Source organism: Barbatula barbatula (genome assembly GCF_947034865.1).
Source record: "Barbatula barbatula genome assembly, chromosome: 11".
In the NCBI taxonomy this organism is placed as follows: Eukaryota; Metazoa; Chordata; class Actinopteri; order Cypriniformes; family Nemacheilidae; genus Barbatula; species Barbatula barbatula.
The window spans coordinates 16,591,929-16,613,298 of NC_136774.1; the positions used below are offsets into that span (position 1 = coordinate 16,591,929).

At 39.9% G+C, this 21,370-nt stretch overlaps 1 protein-coding gene across 1 annotated transcript in view; it reads left to right on the forward strand.

Moving 5' to 3' along the window:
* The window catches only part of magixa (MAGI family member, X-linked a), a 37,335-nt gene extending 16,185 nt beyond the window's left edge, over positions 1-21,150 (forward strand). Inside the window, exons 8-17 of the mRNA XM_079468013.1 lie at positions 187-354; positions 1,674-2,166; positions 2,256-2,769; positions 2,864-2,927; positions 3,045-3,443; positions 12,600-12,800; positions 13,166-13,239; positions 13,490-13,633; positions 14,016-14,154; positions 15,998-21,150. Of these exons, the coding sequence (XP_079324139.1) occupies positions 187-354; positions 1,674-2,166; positions 2,256-2,769; positions 2,864-2,927; positions 3,045-3,443; positions 12,600-12,800; positions 13,166-13,239; positions 13,490-13,633; positions 14,016-14,154; positions 15,998-16,737 (2,936 nt within the window). The 3' untranslated portion in view covers positions 16,738-21,150. The remainder of the gene's footprint in view (positions 1-186; positions 355-1,673; positions 2,167-2,255; positions 2,770-2,863; positions 2,928-3,044; positions 3,444-12,599; positions 12,801-13,165; positions 13,240-13,489; positions 13,634-14,015; positions 14,155-15,997) is intronic.
* The last annotated feature ends 220 nt before the right edge of the window (positions 21,151-21,370 follow it).

Genomic DNA, 21,370 nt, shown 5'->3' on the forward strand with positions numbered 1-21,370 from the left:
ATTGATGTTGCCGCTTTGTATAGCTAAATATGTTATTCTTTAATTTAAATTATAAGTTTAAGATTATAAATCTTTATTTGGGGGCCACAACGTTATACACTCTACACAAAGGGGGCCTTACAATGAAAAAGTTTGAAAACCACTGTCCTAAAAGTAACTCGCCCTGTTTGTGTGTTTGTGAATCAGTACCTGCATTCACAGACCAACCATCTGAACTGAAGGGCTATTCCATACACACCCGCCTGTCGAAAGGGCCTCGTGGGTTTGGCTTTAACATCGTGGGTGGCAGCAGACCTAAAGAGTTCCTGCAGGTGTACAGTGTTACCCCTGGAGGTCCATCTGCACTCAAAACAGGTGAGGCTCGAAGAGTTTATCTGACCCAGAGCATTTGAAAAAAACCTTTGCAGCTGTTAATGTGTGGTAAACTGATCAGAGAAATCTGAATATTTATGAATCTTGGAGGGATTCATTTATTATTAACGTCAAAGTTAACATAGTATTCAGTTAACTTAGTATTCAGTTAACAGTTAACACTGTAGAATACTATAGTAAAGTTCAAAAACACTATAGTATCTAGGAATTTTACCTAAAAAAACTATTTTACCTATGGATTCACGGCAGGTATCATAATTGAATTATAAACATTGTTTTTGCAGGGACTGTGAGGACATTGTGGTCATATGTAAACTAGGGTGAGGACATCCAGCACATTAAGGGAGAGACAAAAACACCAAAGATCTGGATTTATAGTCAAACCCAGAGAGAGAAAAAGAAAAGATAATCCAATCAGAGAAAGAGATATGGATGAAAGATGGATTTTATCAGGGGAACATGAGCTGTTTGCTTTCCTCTCGATCTTCTAATAAACCTCTCTATCCCTCCAATCCTCATTTTATTATTTTTAAGCTGCCAATCCCTCCCATTTCTGGATTAGTTTAGAATTCCTGTGTGCGTGTCAAGTTATTGAGAGGGTCTCGTGGTTTGAATCTGCTGATCTGCTCTTAATCCAGATGGGCCTGTGGGTTTTAATCTGACTGTCGCTCACATCACCATTCACTCACGTGTGCTGTCAAACTAACACACAAACACACACTTCTTAAAGGTCACCTAAAAATAAAAAATTCTGTCATCATTTACCCTCGAGTTTTTCCAAATCTGTATATATTTCTTTGTTCTGATGAACATCAAGAAAGATATTTAGAAGAATTATTGTAACCAAACAGCTCTCGGCCACCATTGACTACCATTGTAATTTGTCCTACTATGAGAGTCAATGGTGGCCAAGAACTGTTTGGTTACAAGTATTCTTCCAAATATCTTTGTCTGTGTTCATCACAACAAAAACATTTACAGATTTGGAGCAACTTTATGGTGAGTAAATGATGATGGAATTTTTGGGTCAACTGTTCCTTTAAAGGGGCCATATCCTTTTTTATAAAATGTTTCCTCCTATTTGCATTTCAAGAAGCATCAATAATTTGTGAAAGTTTGTGAAACTTTTTTGACTTATGAAAATTGTGGGTTTACATAGTGAATAAATTGTTCAAAACGATAAGGAATGATCAAACCAGTCTGGAAAATTATGATTCTTCGTGATATGATTCAGAGCTCATGGTTTATACCATGCAATACCAAATAAAAAACGTTTTCTGTTTTTTTTCTCTGCCTCTCAGCTGACATCCTGGTGTATATCAATGACACCTGTGTGCTGGGTCTGTTCCATAAAGAAGTGGTAGAAATGCTGAAATCCGTACCCATGTGTCACAGCGTAGACGTTGTTCTTCGTCGAGGTTACCCCATGCTTTACAACCCAGATGGCTGCCCCAAAACCAACCTGTCCTCTCCCTCCGATCCCAAAAAACCCAACCCTGCTGTCCCCGCCTCTGCTCAAACCCAGCCGCAACATCCCGATGGACACCAGCCTGGCATGCTGAACCTCAGCCGCTCCATGTCCCACCACAACAACTTTTACCCCCGCATGCAGAAAGAGTCTCTGGATGCTAACGGCAACACAGCACCCCAAAATTCCTATTCGATGGCTAATGGTAACGGAGTGGGAGGGACTGTAGGGTTGGGGGCAGTGCCTTCATCAAATGCCCCTCCCCTTTCGGACAGAATGAGCTCAAGTCACAGTGATACAGAGGTCAGCTCTGTTGTCACACGCAGGTAGGTAGCATAGCAAGTTTAGATAATGTCAGATAAGTTGTTGCTGAAGTCTTTGTGAGTGATAAGTTAATCCATTTTACTCCACCCAGGGCATCCCTCATCCGAAGCTACAACCACAACTCTCTTCCAGCTCCCTCTCATGGCAATCACAGTTCCAAGTCTTCCGAGAGTGATATCTCCTCTGCCACGTTACCCCTACCCCAACCTGAGGTGGGACAGACAGTCCCACCGCCAGGGGTGCCAAACACCCAGCGACCTCCCATGCCCCAAACATCTGTTGCCGTTGCACCTCCAACCGAGCTCCCACCCTGCGGTTTCAATGGGTGTCAAGCCAACAACCCCCCGCGACCTCACCCGGGTGGCCAAGGGTCACCCGGAGCCCCTGTTGGGGTAGGCTGCGGGGTAGGGGGTGAGCTGGTACCTGTGGCCTTGGGCAGGAGCGAGGGAGGGGGTATGGGTTTCAGTGTGACGGCTGGGGGGCAGGGGGGGCAGCTTGCGGTAGTAAAGAGAGTCTGGGATAGGAGGCAATGCCCTTCCTTACAGCCAGGGGACGCTATTATTAAAATCAATGGCGCGGATGTACAGAGCCTCAGCTTTGCACAGGTAATCTTTTGTCTGGCAGGTTTGCCAGTTCTGTTTAGTTTGGGGATTTCTAAAACGACTTGTAATCTTTTTTGTGTGATATTTATTTGCTCAGGTGCAGCGGGTGCTACAAGAACATACCAAACAGGGTGAGGTTGTATTACTGGTTTACAGAGGAGGTGAGTGAGAAACACAAAATTATGAAATATATCCAGTAGAATAAATAGAATGCAACAATTGTGTTTCGCTCCATATTTACTATCGCTGTCATTAAGCATTGTCCCGTTCTCTTTCAGGTCCTCTTTGTTCACCAGGTTCTCCAAATGCCAATAAGAGAACTCCTCCCTCATTGGGCACCCCTGATCTGACCTCTCCCTCTTCCGATGGTGCTGTGCACAGCCAGAGCACCCTCTCACCCTCCTCGCCCTCTGGTGACCTTCCCAACCTGGTCCAGAGCACTAGCTTCCTGGACTCGGTGCCTGTGACGTTGACTCTAGAGCCCAGGGACTGGCTAGGAGTCGAGGACGGAAATGGACAGTGGGGCCGAACCGCTGCCTCGAACCTGGGAGCCGTTTCCAAAAGCCATGCAGACGGGAGGACGGCAGCTTCTTCCAGAGCGATGGAGGTGGAGCTGAGACGGAGACCAGGAGAAGGGTTCGGGTTTGTCATCGCCTCCCAAGATGTAATGAACGGATGTAAGTAGAGATTGGTTGAACATGATCCGTGTGTTGAGGTGCATTAAGTCACCTTTTGAAAGCTATGACAGTAGACGTCATGCCATTTATTTCTTAAACTTGTAAATTTACTTATTGTGCCTTTTAAATGCAGTCAAATAATTCACATTTTATTATTTCATTTAGGCCTATTGCAACACAAATATCTGGTTTAGATTTAGATCTAAATTGCAGTGACGTGCAGAGATATTGTTTTCTTATAGAATATAGTTGAATGGGTTATTTATCTGATGGAGAGAAATATTTAGTCAGTGTTGTTTTTCTGCTTTGCTGATTTTTTTAATGCATATTTGAGAAGCAATAAAATGGTCTATTTTAATCAGTTTTGTCATATAAAGGGCATTTCGTAAGCATACAGCAATTACCATAAAAAATACAAATAAAACTGCATTTTTCCCTCAAAGCATGATGCTCATCTGAGTCATGCCATTATGCAAAAAGCATTTGCACAGCAATGCTCTTTTTAGCAAAATCATTACATTTTCACTAGATTTCAGGCATTGCTGAGATATATAATAAAACTAAGTTATAAATGAGCTTTTATTAGATTTTTACCTCCCTGCTCAGAGGCTGGAGGAAAGTGTTTGTAATCGTAAGATAAGTTAAGGTTTGTGACTTAGGTCATGGTTTTTGTCCAGCAGTGCTTTTTCTGGAGTTCCACATCAGATGACTGGAGGTCATGTTCATTTTTTCTAGTGAGTTGTGTTTAGTTGTTTTGTGGTTCAGTTTTTGTCTGCCTGCCTTTGTTCATTGTTTTGTAGACAGATATCTTAGTCAAATTCAGAGATTTCACTTAAAAGGTTTCTTGGGGTATACTGTACCTGTGTTTAAAACAAAAAAAATCACATAGTTGACTTCCATATTTATGCCAGAAATCCACTCATGAATGTACCATAATTCTAGCGTAACATTAATTGTAAGATGCATTTGACAGTGCATTTTACAACTAATGTACATAATAAAATGGTTATATGCAAATGTGACACGCATTCATTATGAAAAATGGTAACCAAACACAGAAACAGCTGTTTTTTTGAACTATTACAATATATGGAAGTCAGATTAGTCCACATTTTTCACTTAATGAACAGTGCCTTTAAATAACTTCCAGAGGTAATATTACAAGCGCAGAGTATTAAAATACATCAGCAATATTTTTAAGGGATTTTTCTGTGTTACGAAATTACCTCTGTTCTTCTTGGAGTGTAATACGAACAGCCCCTGAATCCAGATGTAGAAAACATTAATGGAAAAGTTCACCTCAAATTCAAAATTGTGCTATTTTTTACTCACCCACATGACGTTCAACTTGTTTTAAGACCTCCTGGCGTCTTCAGAACACAAATAAAGATATTTTAGGTAACATCCGAGAGAATTCCAGGCCTCCTCATAGACATCATGATTGTAGTTGTTGTCAAGGTCTAGAAAAGTACTAAAGACATTTTGGGGGGAAAAACAACCAAAATAACAACTTTTTTAGATACATTCTCGAATCGAATGCGCATGCACCATGGACTGACAAGAAGATTATCGATTAAAATCATTATTTTGGTTTGTTTTTCGCACATAAAGTATTCTCGTAAAATCAAAGAAATTATATTGAGCCACTATAAGCAGATGGACCAATTTAACAATGTCTTGTTTTCTGAATAACACAATTTAGATTTTGAGGTGAACTCTTCCTTTAAGAGAATCAGCATTTCTAGATGCATTGTGGCCATTCCCATCCCATGTCTGATGAATTTCAACTAAATTAAACCTCAGGTGTGACAAAGTCATCTAACAGCAATGTAAAAGACAACTGTGATCAAAAAGTTTATCACATAAAAATATTTTTTTAACTTTTCCTAAATATATGTAAAAAAATTTGTGTTGAAGTGCTTAAAAGTTATATGATATAAGAAGTCGTTTACTTTGCAGTGTTTGAGGTCTGGAAAAATACATTATTATACATTATACGTTATTTTCACTGGTTTCCCAAGTTTTCATTTTCTGAAAATAATAATTCTGTTAATAATTTTAAAATGGTCTCCTAATTTTGTCCACAGCTGTATAGTGTGCATATATACATAATATATACTATATAGTGTAATATATTAACTAATATACAGGCACTGGTAATATAATTAGAATATCATCAAAAAGTTGTTTTATTTCACTAATTCCATTCAAAAATGAAACTTGTATATTATATTAATTCATTACAAACAGACTGATATATTTCAAATGTTTATTTCTTTTAATTTTGATGATTATAACTGACAACTAAGGAAAATCCCAATCATGGGGACACAATCATGGAGAAGACTGCTGACTTGACAGTTGTCCAAAAGGGAGGCACAAGGAGGGCAAAACACAAAAGGTCATTGCAAAAGAGGCTGGCTGTTCACAGAGCTCTGTGTCCAAGCACATTAATAGAGAGGCGAAGGCAAGGAAAAGATGTGGTAGAAAAAGCAATAGATATAACCGCACCCTGCAGAGGATTGTGAAACAAAACCCATTCAAAAATGTGGGGGAGATTCACAAAGAGTGGACTGCAGCTGGAGTCAGTGCCTCAAGAACCACTACGCACAGACGTATGCCAGACATGGCATAAATTTGGCATTTCCTTTGAGTCTGGAGGAAGAGAGGAGAGGCTCACAATCCACTTGCTTGAGGTCCAGTTTAATTTTTCCACAGTCAGTGATGGTTTGGGGTGCCATTTCATCTGCTGATGTTGGTCCACTGGGTTTTCTGAGGTCTAAGGTCAATGCAGCCATATACCAGGAAGTTTTAGAGCACTTCATGCTTCCTGCTGCTGACCAACTTTATGGAGATACAGATTTCATTTTCCAATAGGACTTGGGAGCCGCACACAGTGCCAAAGCATCCAGTACCTGGTTTAAGGACCATGGTATCCCTGTTCCTAATTGGCCAGCAAACTAGCTTGACCTTAACCCCATAGAAAATGTATAGAGAATTGTGAAGAGGAAGATGCGATATGCCAGACCCAACAATGCAGAAGAGCTGAAGGCCACTATCAGAGCAACCTGGTCTGATCGACCCCATGCCACGCCGCATTGCTGCCGTCAGCAATGCCAACTAAGTATTGAGTGCTTTACATGCTCATACTTTTCATGTTCATACTTTTCAGTTGGCCAAGATTTCTAAAAATCCTTTCTTTGTATTGGTCTTAAGTAATATTCTTATTTTCTGAGATACTGAATTTGGGATTTTCCTAAATTGTCAGTTATAATCATCAAAATTAAAAGAAATAAACATTTGAAATATATCAGTCTGTGTGTAATGAATGAATGCAATATACAAGTTTCACTTTTTAAAATGGAATGAGTGAAATAAATCAATTTTTTTTATATGACCAGCACCTGTTCACACACTACCCTGACGATGCTGCAGCTTTAGTGAAAGTATTCCGTGTTAAATCACTTTTATTTTTCACATATTTTCTCTTATGCTTTCACTCACTGTCCCTCCTGCCAGCTCTCTCTCTCTCTCTCTCCCTCTCCCTCTCCCTCTCCCTCTCCCTCTCCCTCTCCCTCTCCCTCTCCCTCTCCCTCTCCCTCTCCCTCTCCCTCTCCCTCTCCCTCTCCCTCTCCCTCTCCCTCCCTCCCTCTCTCTCTCTCTCTCTCTCTCTCTCTCTCTCTCTCTCTCTCTCTCTCTCTCTCTCTCTCCTCTGCACTCATGCCCCCTCTCCTCCTTTTTCTCAGTTCAGTTTAGTTTCTGCTCTGAGGAGAAACACCTTATCAGTCCTCAGTTGTTGTGCAACATCATTTATTCTTGTAGATCAAGAATTCTTGGGATATAAATCTGAATTTGTCTGGTCAACATGCTAGAACGGCTTCAGTCTGCACTGAGAACGGTGAAGGACGCCAAACGTAAATACTTTTCTGACATTCTGAAAATGATTGACCCAGTTGCTGTTTTTTAGATTTCCTAACATTTGGCTGAATCACTGTTTGTGGTACTTTAAAGTGATTTTTAACATGTATTGGGTGGTTGTGCTAAAGCTTTGTGATTTGTTATCTTGAGCTGTGACTGTTTTCAGGTGCATGAGAACAGTCTGTTGGTTTGGGAGAGAACAGGATGTGTGTTTGTGTATGTTGCATTGTATCTTAAGTCTTTGAGCTCTCCGGGGCAGATCTTTTGAAGATTGCCTTCTGTGAACTCTCCGTACCTTGTGCTCACATAAACCTGGACACTCTCACATGCCTTAAATATTTCATCTGGTCCACGGTGGGCAGTGCCAAGGGAATTAACTCTTCTGTAACACAGTTCCAGGCCCTTGGACAAACACGGCCCACTAAAGTCTAGTAACAACCCTGGCTGATAGTTTCGTGTTTTTTAGGAGCGGCTCACACTGGACCTCTTATCACGTCTATGAAGTCATTTGGAGGGAATGTTTTGTGTGTGTATGAGAGTGCAAGAAACACTGCGTTCCTTCTAATCCTGTCAAATATAAGATTGTCTTATCTGTATCCTCTCTATTTTGTAATATCCTTAAGGCTGTTTTTAAGCTGGGTGTTGTGTCTGCTTGCTCTGTGATGCTTATTCATGTTAACAGAAACCACAGGTTCTGGATCATTGGTTAAGCACGTTTTATCTGACATGTGAGATTTTTCATTGTTCATTTAATAGGCATTTACAAAGCTAATAAAATGAATAAGATTAAATATTAATCAGATTTGGTTTCGCCTGTTTATGCCTAAGGGAATGTTAAATTAGGTTAGGTCACGTTAGAATGTGCGTGTGTAATGTTTTGTTGATGCGTGTTTTGTTGGATGCATGTTGTTCGTCTGCTCATGTTGGATGTGTTTTCCAAGTTCATATTCACTTTTAACAATACAACAGTACACCTACTATTTATATAAAAGTTCAGGTTTCATTTGTCTTGTCATGTTGTCGGTCTCAACAGATTCAATCGGTCTCAACAGATTCAATATCTGATCATTCAGGTACTGGAGTGTTTGTACAATAGTCTTTTCTCACCCGAGTATACATAATTATTTATGGGGCAAATTTGTTGGAAAATGTCTTCTGTATTCAAAATTAAAGTGTATTCAATTCAAGAACAGTAAAATTTAACAAGCCCCTGTTTAGATTGTGTGTGTGTGTGTGCGTGTGTGTGTGCGTGTGCGTGTTTTTGTGTGGTCCATAATTCTTAGGGGGTTTAGGGAAGATTACGTATACAGTAAACAGTTTGTACTGCATCTATAGAAAGTCCCTTTTAAAGACCGAAGCCGAGCATGTGTCTATCAGCTTCTCTGCATTAGTTCCTCCTCTCTGCATGAAGAGTTTTATTAGAATGGTAACAGTCATCTGCTCTCAACCCCAGTCTGAACTATACTTCCAAAACACACAAATCCTCTGGAGCTCATGGCATGTGTAAAACTCAGCTCTTATGTGGTTCATTGATCTGCAGTTCAGAGGACATCAGCCCAGACATGAAAATAACAGAGCCATGTGAATAAATGAAAGGTGAACAGAAACACAAAGCTTAAAAGCTATGAAGCTTGACCCTGTTTTTCATAACTATCTTGTATGCATGTGTTTTGCTTCTGTTTCTGTTTACCTGTGTGTTTCAGTGGATTTTTTAAACGTTATATTTTATCATTTGATTTAATTTAGTAAATGTTGTCCTCTTGTCTCGAGCACAAACAGTGTGGGACAAGTTATGTATTAAAGTTTCATGACTTACTTTTGTATTTACGAAGTCGATGCAAAGATGCAAATAGATGCCAATTCTCGGCAGACTATTCCTGCGAGTAATAAAAAAGAGGAATGCGATGCTTCGTGTTTGTTGTAAACTCAGCATCAGAAAAATACTGTTATGCTTTGTTCACACCACCTGGGAAGCATTAAGTTTCTCACTCTTTAGTATTTGTGAAAATAGTTTATTTCGCGTAAGTGACTTGAATAACATATCAAACAGTAGGTGTCAAATAGTTTTTTGTGTAATTTTTCTCGCTTGAGTTGAAATTTTTCAACTTGCACGGAAGACACAAGATTCATGTCATTCACGTTGCCCTTAATTAATAATAATAATACGTTTTATTTATATAGCGCCTTTCCAGAGCTCAAGGACACTTTACAATAAACAAACAACAAAAAAAGGCGGTTGACAAAGACAGCAGACAAAACAACAGTAGATAAGAATTAGGTGAATGGGCAGCACATAAAAAATAAAAAATAGAAATAATAATTATGAATTGTGACATTCTGAAAAAAGGTGAGTTTTGAGCATGGATTTGAATTCAGAGATATGTTAACAGAACAGAGAGATCGGGGGAGAGAGTTCCACATTTTGGGTGCAACAACACTAAATGATCGGCCCCCCATTGAAGCAAGGCGATGCCGAGGGACAACGAGAAGGCAAGAGTCAGAGGATCGTAAAGTGCGAGTCGGGGTGTAGGGAAGGAGCAGGTTGAAGAGATAAGGAGGAGCCAAGCCATGCAGAGATTTAAAAGTGAGAAGGAGAATTTTAAATTAAATACGGTAAGCTACCGGGAGCCAGTGAAGATCATGCAGAATTGTGATATGTGCAGAACGCTTGGTGTGAACGCAGCATAACTGTATTAACGTATACTGTGTTCTGCGTTATACTATGGACATGTGCAAGCATGTGTGCGTCTCTTTGTTCTATCAGTCATGAGAGTAATGCAGGGTTCATACCAAACGAGAACATTCGTGTTCTACGGTTTTTATTAAGTCAACATGCACGGAAGACGAGATGGATGCGCAATGGGGCTGCCCGATTTGTGTCAGACGCATAGCCTGCTGTGAGTTTATTCGCGTCTTTGCATTGACTTTATATTGCGTTTGCGTTTGGTGTGAACCACCCATAATGTTTTGTAGGATTAGAGGAAGTGTTTGATAATGGTTATACAGCAGACACCATACTTTCACAAACCCCAAATACTCATGTAAAGTAAAATCGAACAGAGCACCTCGCTCTCACTCTCTTTTGAGCAGCTGGGTCATGGACAGCTGTGTCCCTTCATCTATTTATGTCTCTGTTTTCACAATGGAGGCATATATGAAATTGCAAAAACTCTGTGTTGTGTTTATGAAATGCAACCCACATAAACACAATAACCATTTTAATCTTTTGCCCTGTATGATAATCTCTATAAATAACCTACCCTTGGAAACATTGTGCTGTTAAAACAAAGATGTTTTACATGGTATAAATAATGCAAGAATGTGTAATGAATAATAGACCGAAACATGAAGGCAGATTGGGTAATAATTGGCAACACTCAATAACATAGTCGTGGATAAGTGGGAGATGCGGAGAGGCGATAGAACATCTCTTCCACCTCAGCACGCTTCAGAAGACACTGAACACGTTCACCTGCGCTCTACTGATTCATTCTGTTTAAACCACACACACACACACAGGGTTATTTCATTACTCAACCAAAAGTTGCCAATTTATTTAGGGCACAATATTGTCCTTTTCCACTCTGTGGATATGCTTCTGTGATTTGTCTCGGTATCTAGATTTGTTTCTTGAAGCATATTCTTGAAGCTGTTACACATTGCAGCTTCTTTTGGCCAAAAAATCACTCAGAGGGAAAGGTCATCTGAAACAAATATGAGAATTGAGTCATTAAACTTTTTGACTTATATATATATATATATATATATATATTACCCTACAGAACCTTATATTTGCTGAAGAACTGATTGGTGTGTCTGTGTTTAGTTTGGCTTTCTAGCTGTGCATGCAACCAGTTTACGTCATCAAAAAAGAACATGTCGGCCTCCTTAGGTTAAAATTAGTATTACATTTAGTTTTTTTAAAGAATTGAAAATATTTATGTGTTTCTAACAACAAATGCTAGTACTGTAAGCCTATTACAACGACGTAAGCCATACATCTCTCTATACACTGGGTTCCCTTTAAAGGGATAGTTCACCCAAAAATGAATATTTTGTCATTTCAAACCTGTATGGCTTTCTTTCATATGCAGAAGAAATAGAGATTTTGAAGAATGTCGGTAACCAAACAGCGCCGGCTATTGTATGGACACAAAACCAATGCATGTGAATGGGTGCTGGTTAACAACATTCCTCAAAATATCTTCTTGTGATCTATGCAAGAAAGAAAGTCATACAGGACAAATGACAAGAGGGTGAGTAAAGTATCACAGATCTTTTGGGGGGGGCGTAAAAGGTGTCCCTTTAAAAGCACACAGTGTTATGGCACACTAAAGTGTGTTTTGATTGGCTGTGTTTCTGTTGCATCACACCCTTCACAAACCCAAAAGGAACTTTTATGTTGTGGCAGGGGAGAGTGTTTGAAGACTGTTTCTTGGCTTATGTTCGAAATCACAGCAGGCTGTAAATGATCAGAACATTTCCAACATGTGTCTAATTTTTTTTATGCTTTTGAAATGTTTATTCAGATGTGCTGCCCATTGTGTCAGAGCAGTTTTGTTTCCTGCGGCCTTTTCTCTTTGTTTCTATTAACATCCTGTCAGAGCCGCTACAGGCGGACACACGTAGAGGGTGAAATGTACCACTTAGTATGTACTTTGTTGCTGATGGGAGAGTCTATATTTTTGTTATCCACCATGCACGACAGGCCAGTCAATACAATTAGATAGATTGATCGGCTGATGTGCAAGACTGGGCCAGTTTAGAACAGGACTGTATTGAGCATGTGTGTACAAATGTGTATTTCTGCTTTCTGTTGCTTATGTCTCACACGACTTTCTTTAATGATTACTACTCAGGCTAACTGAGCTTAGGTCTTGAAGATTATAAAGTACAAAAATAGTACACATGAAGTACACAAGGTCCATAAACCCAAGAAGGACTGTCAGAGAAGAGCAAAACGAGGAACTCATAACTGTGACTATTGTAGTGGATTTCTGTGTCATAAGTTCAAAAAGGCTCTATCTATTGCCAGCAGTTTGAAACATTGTATTTATAAAACAGTTTTTATTATAACAGGTTTGTTCTTTTGTCCGAAAACTCCCTGTTCTGGAATGTGGAAATGTGAAAATATGTGGAACAATGAATCTATCTTTCTATGGTTTGAGGCGGCTCAACAAAAACATTTATAACAATAGCACACTTTGATGAGGTTTATTTCTCTTTCTCTCTCTGTAGCCTCGTCTCTGGTGTGTCACAGGTTTGTGACAGTACGTAGAGGGAGCCCGGCTGCACGCAGTGGTCAGATCCAGCCGGGGGATCAGTTAGAGGCTGTGGAGGGCCGATCAGTGGTCACCCTGCCACACAGGGACCTGGCACAGATCCTGCGCAGAGCTGGAAACACGCTCAGACTCACTATTATACCACGGTCAAACACTAGTACGCAAACACATAACTACACACTAATATACACACTTATGACTTCATCTGTATGAATTATAACAGAAATGCAACATTTCCATCTGATCATCATGTATTTTTTGTCATATACTTTTGAGGTGAATCCTCTTTTTGTATTCACAGTAATGGCCAAAAGTGAATTCTGGAGGGCATATTTATATATATATTAAGATGTATGACATCACTTTTGGCCACTACTGTTTATGATACACTACTACTGTGCATATTAAGATGTGTATGTTCCACAACCACCACAAGAGGGTGCTGGTGTTTCAACCTTGTGAATAGAGATGAGATTGATTAAAGTCAATGTGATTGATTGAGTTTCTCTGTATTTCTGTCAGACAATAATCTGCCAGAGTACACTGACTTTGATCCTGAGAGCCGATCGAGAAAAGGCCATCGATCCAAACAGAAGGTGAAGTTGCATACGTGCACACAGAAAGCATCAGATGATGAATTAGATGTAATTTAAATGAAGATTATATTAATGTATATCAAAAAGATTGAAAGGCTTTATGCATTAAAATAAAATAAAACTACTTAAAAAATCATTGTAAATGCAGTATATTATGTAACAATTAAAGGCACATTAATTTTCCATTGCCCCACATACAATCTACACTATATGAAGTTGCATATAAAAAGATGTGTTTCTTTATGTCCAGGATTCCCAGTACTACACCCTGGATCTAGATAGGGGTCCAACGGGGTTTGGTTTTAGCCTGAGAGGTGGGAGTGAGTATAACATGGGTCTGTATGTACTTGGCCTGATGGAGGGCGGCCCAGCCTCTCGAAGTCAGAAAATACAGGTCAGTACACTACACACAGGGACTACACCACCTTCACTTTTATGTTTTTAGGGATGTTGTATTTCTGTTGGACACATCAAATAAAATGTATTCCTTTATATGCCCTATCAGTTGTTTTGGAAAAAGTGAAAATCAGTGGTTCTCAACAGAGAGGCCGTGGCCCATACGGGGGCCCAGCTGACTTCCAAGGGGGCCTCAAGATGACCAATATTTTAAAATTAGACAAAATGAGCAAGATATTTATTATTATCTGCCAATTTTCATGGGGCCTTGGAGTAAAACATTTTGAGAACCCCTGAGTTAAATTAATTAATGTAACCGAAAATGTTTTAGTTACGCTGTGGGGATTATGCTAAGGCATGATGGGATTGTGGTTTTGCAGGTGAGTGATCAACTCGTTGAGATTAATGGAGACAGCACATCTGGAATGACACACAGCCAGGCCGTTGAACAGATCCGGAAGGGTGGAACCCGGATACACCTCGTATTGAAGAAAGGCAACGGATATGTACCGGATTACGGTGAGGAGTGAAATCAAATTGTATAGTAGCTTTGGAACATGATGATGGTGGATAGATTTTGCTTGTTCTAAGCATATTCAGTTTTGGGTATATCTGTTTTTTTCTATTCTGGACTGAAAACTTCTCCATTTGGCCTTCTAATCTCTTCCTCCTGATGTTTTTCTTATTCTTTTGTTTTACGACCTCTTCGATCTTTTTCCCTCCTCCAGTGGAGCTTTCCAGCTTATCTCTTTGTATGACTAACTCCAAGCAGGGTGAGCCTTGCTTCTATGTCATCGGCCGGACAGAAAACTCGCGGTTGGTAACCGTTCCTTAACCGTTGGTTGTCTTTGCACCTCTTTTAAGTAAATTCTGCGTTGTCTTTTTCCATAAATTTGTTCTTTTTTTCTTCCATTACATTGTCTTTGGTGTAATCATCTAATGGTCAGTATATCCTGTGGTGCATTCATCTGTGATGCTCTTTGGTAGGACAAGAATTTGAAATGCGACTAATCTCCATTTTGATTTCTCTCTGTCTTTCTATTCATCATTCTCTGTCACTTTCCTCGTAAAAAACTACAAGATAAGGAGCATCATAAATTCACCAATATGTTATTATAAGATGTCATTTTAGGAGCTAAATGACCATATCAAAATTATGATTTGTGTTAAAGAAAAATCACAGGCAACGTGGAACCTGTAAATACCAGTAAATTAATGAACTGATTTATTTTAAAATCATTAATTGATTTTTGTCTTATCTAGTACAATAGATCTCAAACAACTGTAAAAATCATGTACATTTATTGGTGAAAAGATGTATATTTACATAGATAAAGTTTTCAAGCAATAGGCCATTTACACAACATCGTTTTATATGTTTTGGTTGTTCGTTTACACAACAATGCCGTATTGGGAAACATAAAAACTTTTTTAAATGGGTCTTTGCGTTTTGGAAAAGTTTCACGTACACATGACAGCGTTATCAAAACGGTCTGCATTTAAACAGATCCAAGAAAACTGATCAATTCGGGAAGTCACTTTCATTTATGGGAAGCGGCCATGTCGAGCATGTCATACAAATGCGCATGGCATAGTTTTCAGAAAGTTGCCGTTTCCATGTAAACTGCAACGGCAGCGTTTTCAAAAAGTTGCGTTTTCAGTCCCCTAAAACATTGTTTCCATGTAAACGGACAGCCAAAACACATACTTGTATTTTCAGTTTAAAACGGTCTCATGTAAACGGCCTCTCAAAGTGCAAGGTTTTTTTAACGGGGCTATTATCGACTCTTGTGTAAACTGCAAGATGGAACTTTCTGAAAACGATGACATCATGCGCATGTGTTTAGGTGTTCAGGTGTCATGCAAGTATATCAAAAATAATATGGCGGCCTTGGGTAATGTGTACTTGTGCCAACCGACATATCCATGAACGTATCTCCATGAAAAAGTAGATTTACTGCACCACTATAACCAGCAGAGAGACAATATTTACAGTGGCAAGTTTACACATATATACGTCGACCAAAAGTATTATAAAGCACTTTTGGCTTATAACTGCGTATGTGCTCAGCCACGTCGTTTTCTTTACAACCCAATATCGCCTTCAACTGGCCTAGCATGCATAAAATTAATTCATTTTCGTGAATCCCTGTAAATGCAGGTCGTTTTGATTATGCTGTAAACGTGGTCTAAATCCCTCACTGATCTCAGAACAGTCACTGGTGTGTCTCCTGGTTGCACTGTCAGTCATCCACCTACTGTCCTTCTCCATCATCCAAACCATATGTGACACCTCGGTTTGTAATTTGACATGAACGATAGCATTTTATAATTTAACTCTCCTTATCTCTCTCAATGTCAGACCATGAAGCTGGGGTCACCTCCCCCTCCTACCTCTGCTCTGAAGGGCCCCACGCACCAGATCACAGTCCTCCGAGGAGCAGCAGATGGGTGGATGACAGTGGACGGGAGAGGAGAGAGAGGAGGGGGAAGGGAAGGAGAAAGTCAGGAGGAAGGAGCAGAGGAGTATCTGATAGTGAGCGGGGCTGGGTGGATGTCAGCACGGCAGGTGGCTCCCGGAAAACCGGAAGGAGGATAGAGCAACAGATACGATCACGGAGTTTACCCAGCACACTAAGGGGCCGAGAGGGAGGGCGGAGAGATGAAGACGACGATGAAGCACGAGAGGAACGACGAAGGGCGAGACGGAAAGCAAAAGATTTTACTTCACAGAGGGATAACAGCCTCCCAGCCGAAGGTCAGATGGAGGGAGGAAGAGTTGGAAAATCAAAGCGAGATAACAGAAAGTCCAGCACTCCGGAGGGTGCGCAGCGGGCGCAGTTTTCTTTCCTCATGCCTTTAGACAATGACGACGATGGGACGGATGCAGAATCAGCTGTCAGCTTCTCTGAAGTCAGCGTTTCTGCAGCCAGCATCTCATTCACGAGGACCCAGTGGCCCCGGGAGCATGTTAGCCCTCTGCTGGCCCCTGGAGCTTCAACTACACCGCCGGGACCCTGGCTTGTCCCCAGCCCTCACAAACTCTCTCAGGTTTTAGAGGGAAAAAGGATGAGCCGAAAAAAGGGAGGACTGTGGTCCTAATGCTATTTCCCTTGAAGTGATAGTTCACCCAAAAATGAAAATTCTGTCTTCATTTACACGCCCTCTTGACATTTCAAACCTATTCTGCTTTCTTTCTTCGGCAGAACACAAAAGAAGACATTTTGAATAATGTTGGTAATCGAACAACGGCAGTACCCATTGACTTTCATTGGTTTTGTGTATATACAATAGAAGTGAATGGGTACCGTTGTTGTCTGGTAACCAATAATCTTTAAATTATCTTCTTTTGCATCCTGCAGAAGATAGAAGGTCATACAGGTTTGGAACAAGAAGACACTAAGGAAATAATGACTGAATTATTTTAATTTCTGGTTGAACTATTCCTTGACTTCTCTCCTCTCTCTCACAAATGCACGCATGCACACGTGTGCCCACACAGCCTGTGTCTCATTCATACATGAGCTCTGTCTTTATATCTGTGATCTTCATTACACCAGCACCATCCCATCTTAAATCCATCTCTATGTAATATTGGTGTCGCTGAGAGACCAAAAGAAACTCTAGATACTGCAGAGGTATCCCATCCAGGCTCATCAAACTTTTTTATCTCCATCTGGGGGCCAAGGATGGAAAGTTTTTGGCTAGCGTAACTTTAACTGCAAGGTCAGTTAGTAGGCGTCTTATGTCCATAGCGTCCATAATAGCATGTTGTCTTCATATCATTTTATTTTGATACTTTCCATTTATTTACAAAATTCTATTATAAAAAGAATTTATTTAAGAAAGGGTCGCTCAATTCTGCTTTAGATCCGATTTCTGGTATGGAACTTGGAACAGAGTGACTCTTGATTTAAGAGATTTTATTAGCTGCCTGCTTGAGAATGGACTGTAACCCCTCCCCTCATGTGAGTTGTGGTCTTGCGGTTGAAAGAGGAGGGAAGGACGATAACAGAACTAAAGTTTTATTATAAGGCCAGTGAGCCGTATCAAACCTCTCCAGGTGCCTTCTGCTTCTTTAGCCAGTGTTTACCAAAAAAAACAGATAAACAAGTTAAAGAACATAAGACGTAGCATAGTAGAAAGTGTGCAACACAATACTGTTCTGCCTCTTTAACATCTATATCTTTGCAAGACTTGGTTCACAAGTTGGGGAAATATTCTGCACACACTTCAGCTAAGTGAGTCAAAGCGAAAGAGAGCCATTACAAGTGCCTCATGCGATATTCCTTTATACGAGACATAGACTTCCCTGGAGCTCAGAATCAAGACCCAAAGTTTTGATTTTTCATGTGTTCGTTTGCTTTCCGATTTAATACTCCAGACCCATTTCATTGCCCACGACATTTCAGAGAAAAAAGATTAAGAAAATGACACAAAGTGAAGGCCAATCGGTCCTCACACTCTCCGCCAATCAGCACTGAGCATCACGCGGAATCTTCATTTCAGGAGACGAACAAACAAAAAAGGACAAAAGATTAAAGGGCATTTTGATACATGCTTCTATGCATTTTGTAAGACTTACTGGTCAAAAATTGTGGTAGGATTTTTCTACCTAAGATATGAGATTCGTGATTTTGTGTACTATTAAATACACAGGCAGGTTGGCGAGTCGAAACCGAACACTAAAGGGAAGGCTTTCTGAGATCGGGCGATAATCAGACATGCTGTACCACCAGCTTATGCATTGATCTTTACCTCAGAATTGCCTGAGCAATAAGTGCTATCTCTTTCTGTTGTGTTTCACACCCAGCAACGCTCTAGAAAGGCTCATTGGAAAGCTGTGCATGCACAGTAAAATCTTTTGTGATAAATTACCAGGGATGAAAAGCTTTGATACGACAGTATTTTATCAAGCAAAAATCTGTAAAAGTTAGTTCAGCATTATCCTTTGGTAGGGATAGTTTATCACTGGGCGATCTTACTGTGCTGTAACATATTATTAATGCTAACGTAGAAAATCACACATACTGTAAATTATTTTGCCATACGCAGCCTGTAAGCATTTAGCAATTTACAATTTGGAAAAGCGATATGTGTTTGTACACGTTAAATCAGGTTTCTTAAATGCGTATTACACAGCGTTCAGCTGTGCATCAACCAGCCTGGATCTTAATGTTGACTTGGTACCTGATTATCCCTTGGACTTTAGAACTGAAATGACCCCTTGTAAATTATTGTTTTTTATTTCAGTTTGATGTTTTTATTGACGGGGATGATTTTCTTTTATGTTAATACTGTAGCATTGACCTTACTGTAGCAGATTTTGAGAAGCAAGCTTATTGTAAATAATGATAGACCCTGCACACTTTTTTTTTAACTGAACTGAAGTGCATTCTCGAACCCCAAATGTGTCACATATCAGAAATCCAGCACTGTCAGCTGATTCACAGTATTTCCTCTGTGTTCCTGACACAAGTGCTGCATTTTAAAACAAGGTGCCCACTGGCTTGGCAAGAAGCTTGATTATATAAAAAATTCTTATAAATAATTGAATCTTGCATGTTTGTAGTGAGTATACTATTGAGTGTAATAGCACTGGGCCTTACAATACATACAACCCCTTGATGGCATGATACTTAATTCCACAACCCAGAAGACCAGACAAGAACAAAATAGCCCGCGGTCGTGTTTTACAGAACATCTGTTGCCAGTTCCTTATTAATAAAATAATAGAATTTGATCTGACGGTTTTACCGCCCCCTAGTGCCCCTTTCACATAATGTGGGTTAGCTAGTAGGCTAATGCTATTATTTTAGCTGATGTAACAACCCCATGTCATAATCAGATTTAGAGACACACTATGTAGTCCACAAAGATAACAGCATGCCAACCAAATATGCCCCCCATAGGTTTCCTTAACTGGAGACAGTGTAGACCTGTAGATGTTCAGTAGGCGGTCAGAGAAGTAGTCTCAAAAATGAGCCATACTCTGAGCCAACCGATATATTAACACAACGATGCAATGTTTTTTTTATAACAGTGTAAGGTTGCTAGCAGTGCTAATGTGCCATTAAAATGCTAATCAATGATGTCATACTCTTTCCCTCTGCTGAGAAAATACAGATGGGTCTTTGTCCCGCTGAGTTTGACACTTTTGAAATGTCAGAACCCGAATGGAGTGTTTCAGCTTTGAATTTTCAACTTGAATTTGCTATATTGGCCTTGTTAGGAGTCAGCCATTGTAAAGAGCAAGAACAATTTTATTTGTGAAAGTAACGATGAGATTGTTGAAGGCGTAGTTCACCCAAATATGAAAATTGTTACTATTTATTCGACCTCCTTTGGCCTTCTTTCTTTCGTGGAGCATGATTATATTTAGTTCATATAGTGGAAGTGAAAGGTGACTACAGCTGTCAAGCAAGATTATTAGTGAATAACTATTTAAATTTAACAAGGTTATCATATGGGGACCTTGGAAATCAGTGCACAAATCGCATGGACTATATATATATATATATGATGTGGTACTGTATGGATTTGTTTAGGGGGAGGGGGGGCGGTCTTGACAGCACCAGTCCCTATCTACTTACATTGTATGAATGTAGCTGGTGGAAAAAATCTTTTATTACTTACATTTTTACTCAAGATAATCGTTAGGGGACTTGGAATTCTTGACAGATCATATGGACTATGTATGGTCCTTTTTTGGAGGCTGTCTCTAGTCCCGTCTACTTGAATTGTATTGATGAGAGCTGATGGGACATTCTGCTTAACTCTTCCTTTAGTGTTCCACTGAAGAACGAAAAACGTACATGTTTGGAATAACATGTGGGTGAGTAAATACTGACAGCCTTGTCATTTTTGGGTGAACTGTGACTTTAAAGTAAATCTTTATACTTTTCTTGAAGCTCAGCCCACGATAATGAAAAAAGAGGACATTCTGTCGTGTAAAGGAAGTAACCGGTGCACCAGGAGAGCACAGAATTTTACCTCAACGAGACAGCAGTCCAATCTGAATTCTTTTTTCTCCATTGGTTCTGATCCTCCAACTGGCTTGAAGCAGTCATTTTGCTTTCCTCCATCCAGTTCACATGGAGATCACCACAAGGCTCAAGTGTTCAGATGGGGCTAAAAAAACATCTGTCAACTCCTGTGTAAGGTTCCACCACCTTTACAACATAATCGTCCTCTTCTTCATTTCAACCTGATAGCGTAGAGTAGACGACGAGAAAGCAGGCAGCGGTGTGTTGCAGGATTTTTACCCGCTGGATCTAAAAGCGATCTTCCCGAGACCTCGGGCCGTACGAGTAGCCGTTATTTTAGTGGCGCCCTCTGCAGGGAAGATGCTGAGTGTGTAAATAGCAGTCCATAAGGGGACACCTTAAACACAGATGTACAGGTTTTTAATTGTTGCTCTTGATATGTATGAAGATACTGTATTGTTTTTGAATGCATCAACAGGGAGTTTTGAATTACGAATAATGACATGCAGTTAAAGAAATAAAACAAATAAAATTGATTAAAAGATGTGTTTCTTTTTTTCCACTCTCTTTAGGAGCGCCACAACACAAATCTATATATTTAAGTATCATTGAATATGGTTTCCCTTTTTGTTGGAGATGCTAGCATAAATCATGCTAATCATCCAGGAATTTCAAGGTTTTTCTTTTATCAAGCGCACATGCACACCACCAAACCACTTGGGGAAAAACTCCTACATGTTCAATATACA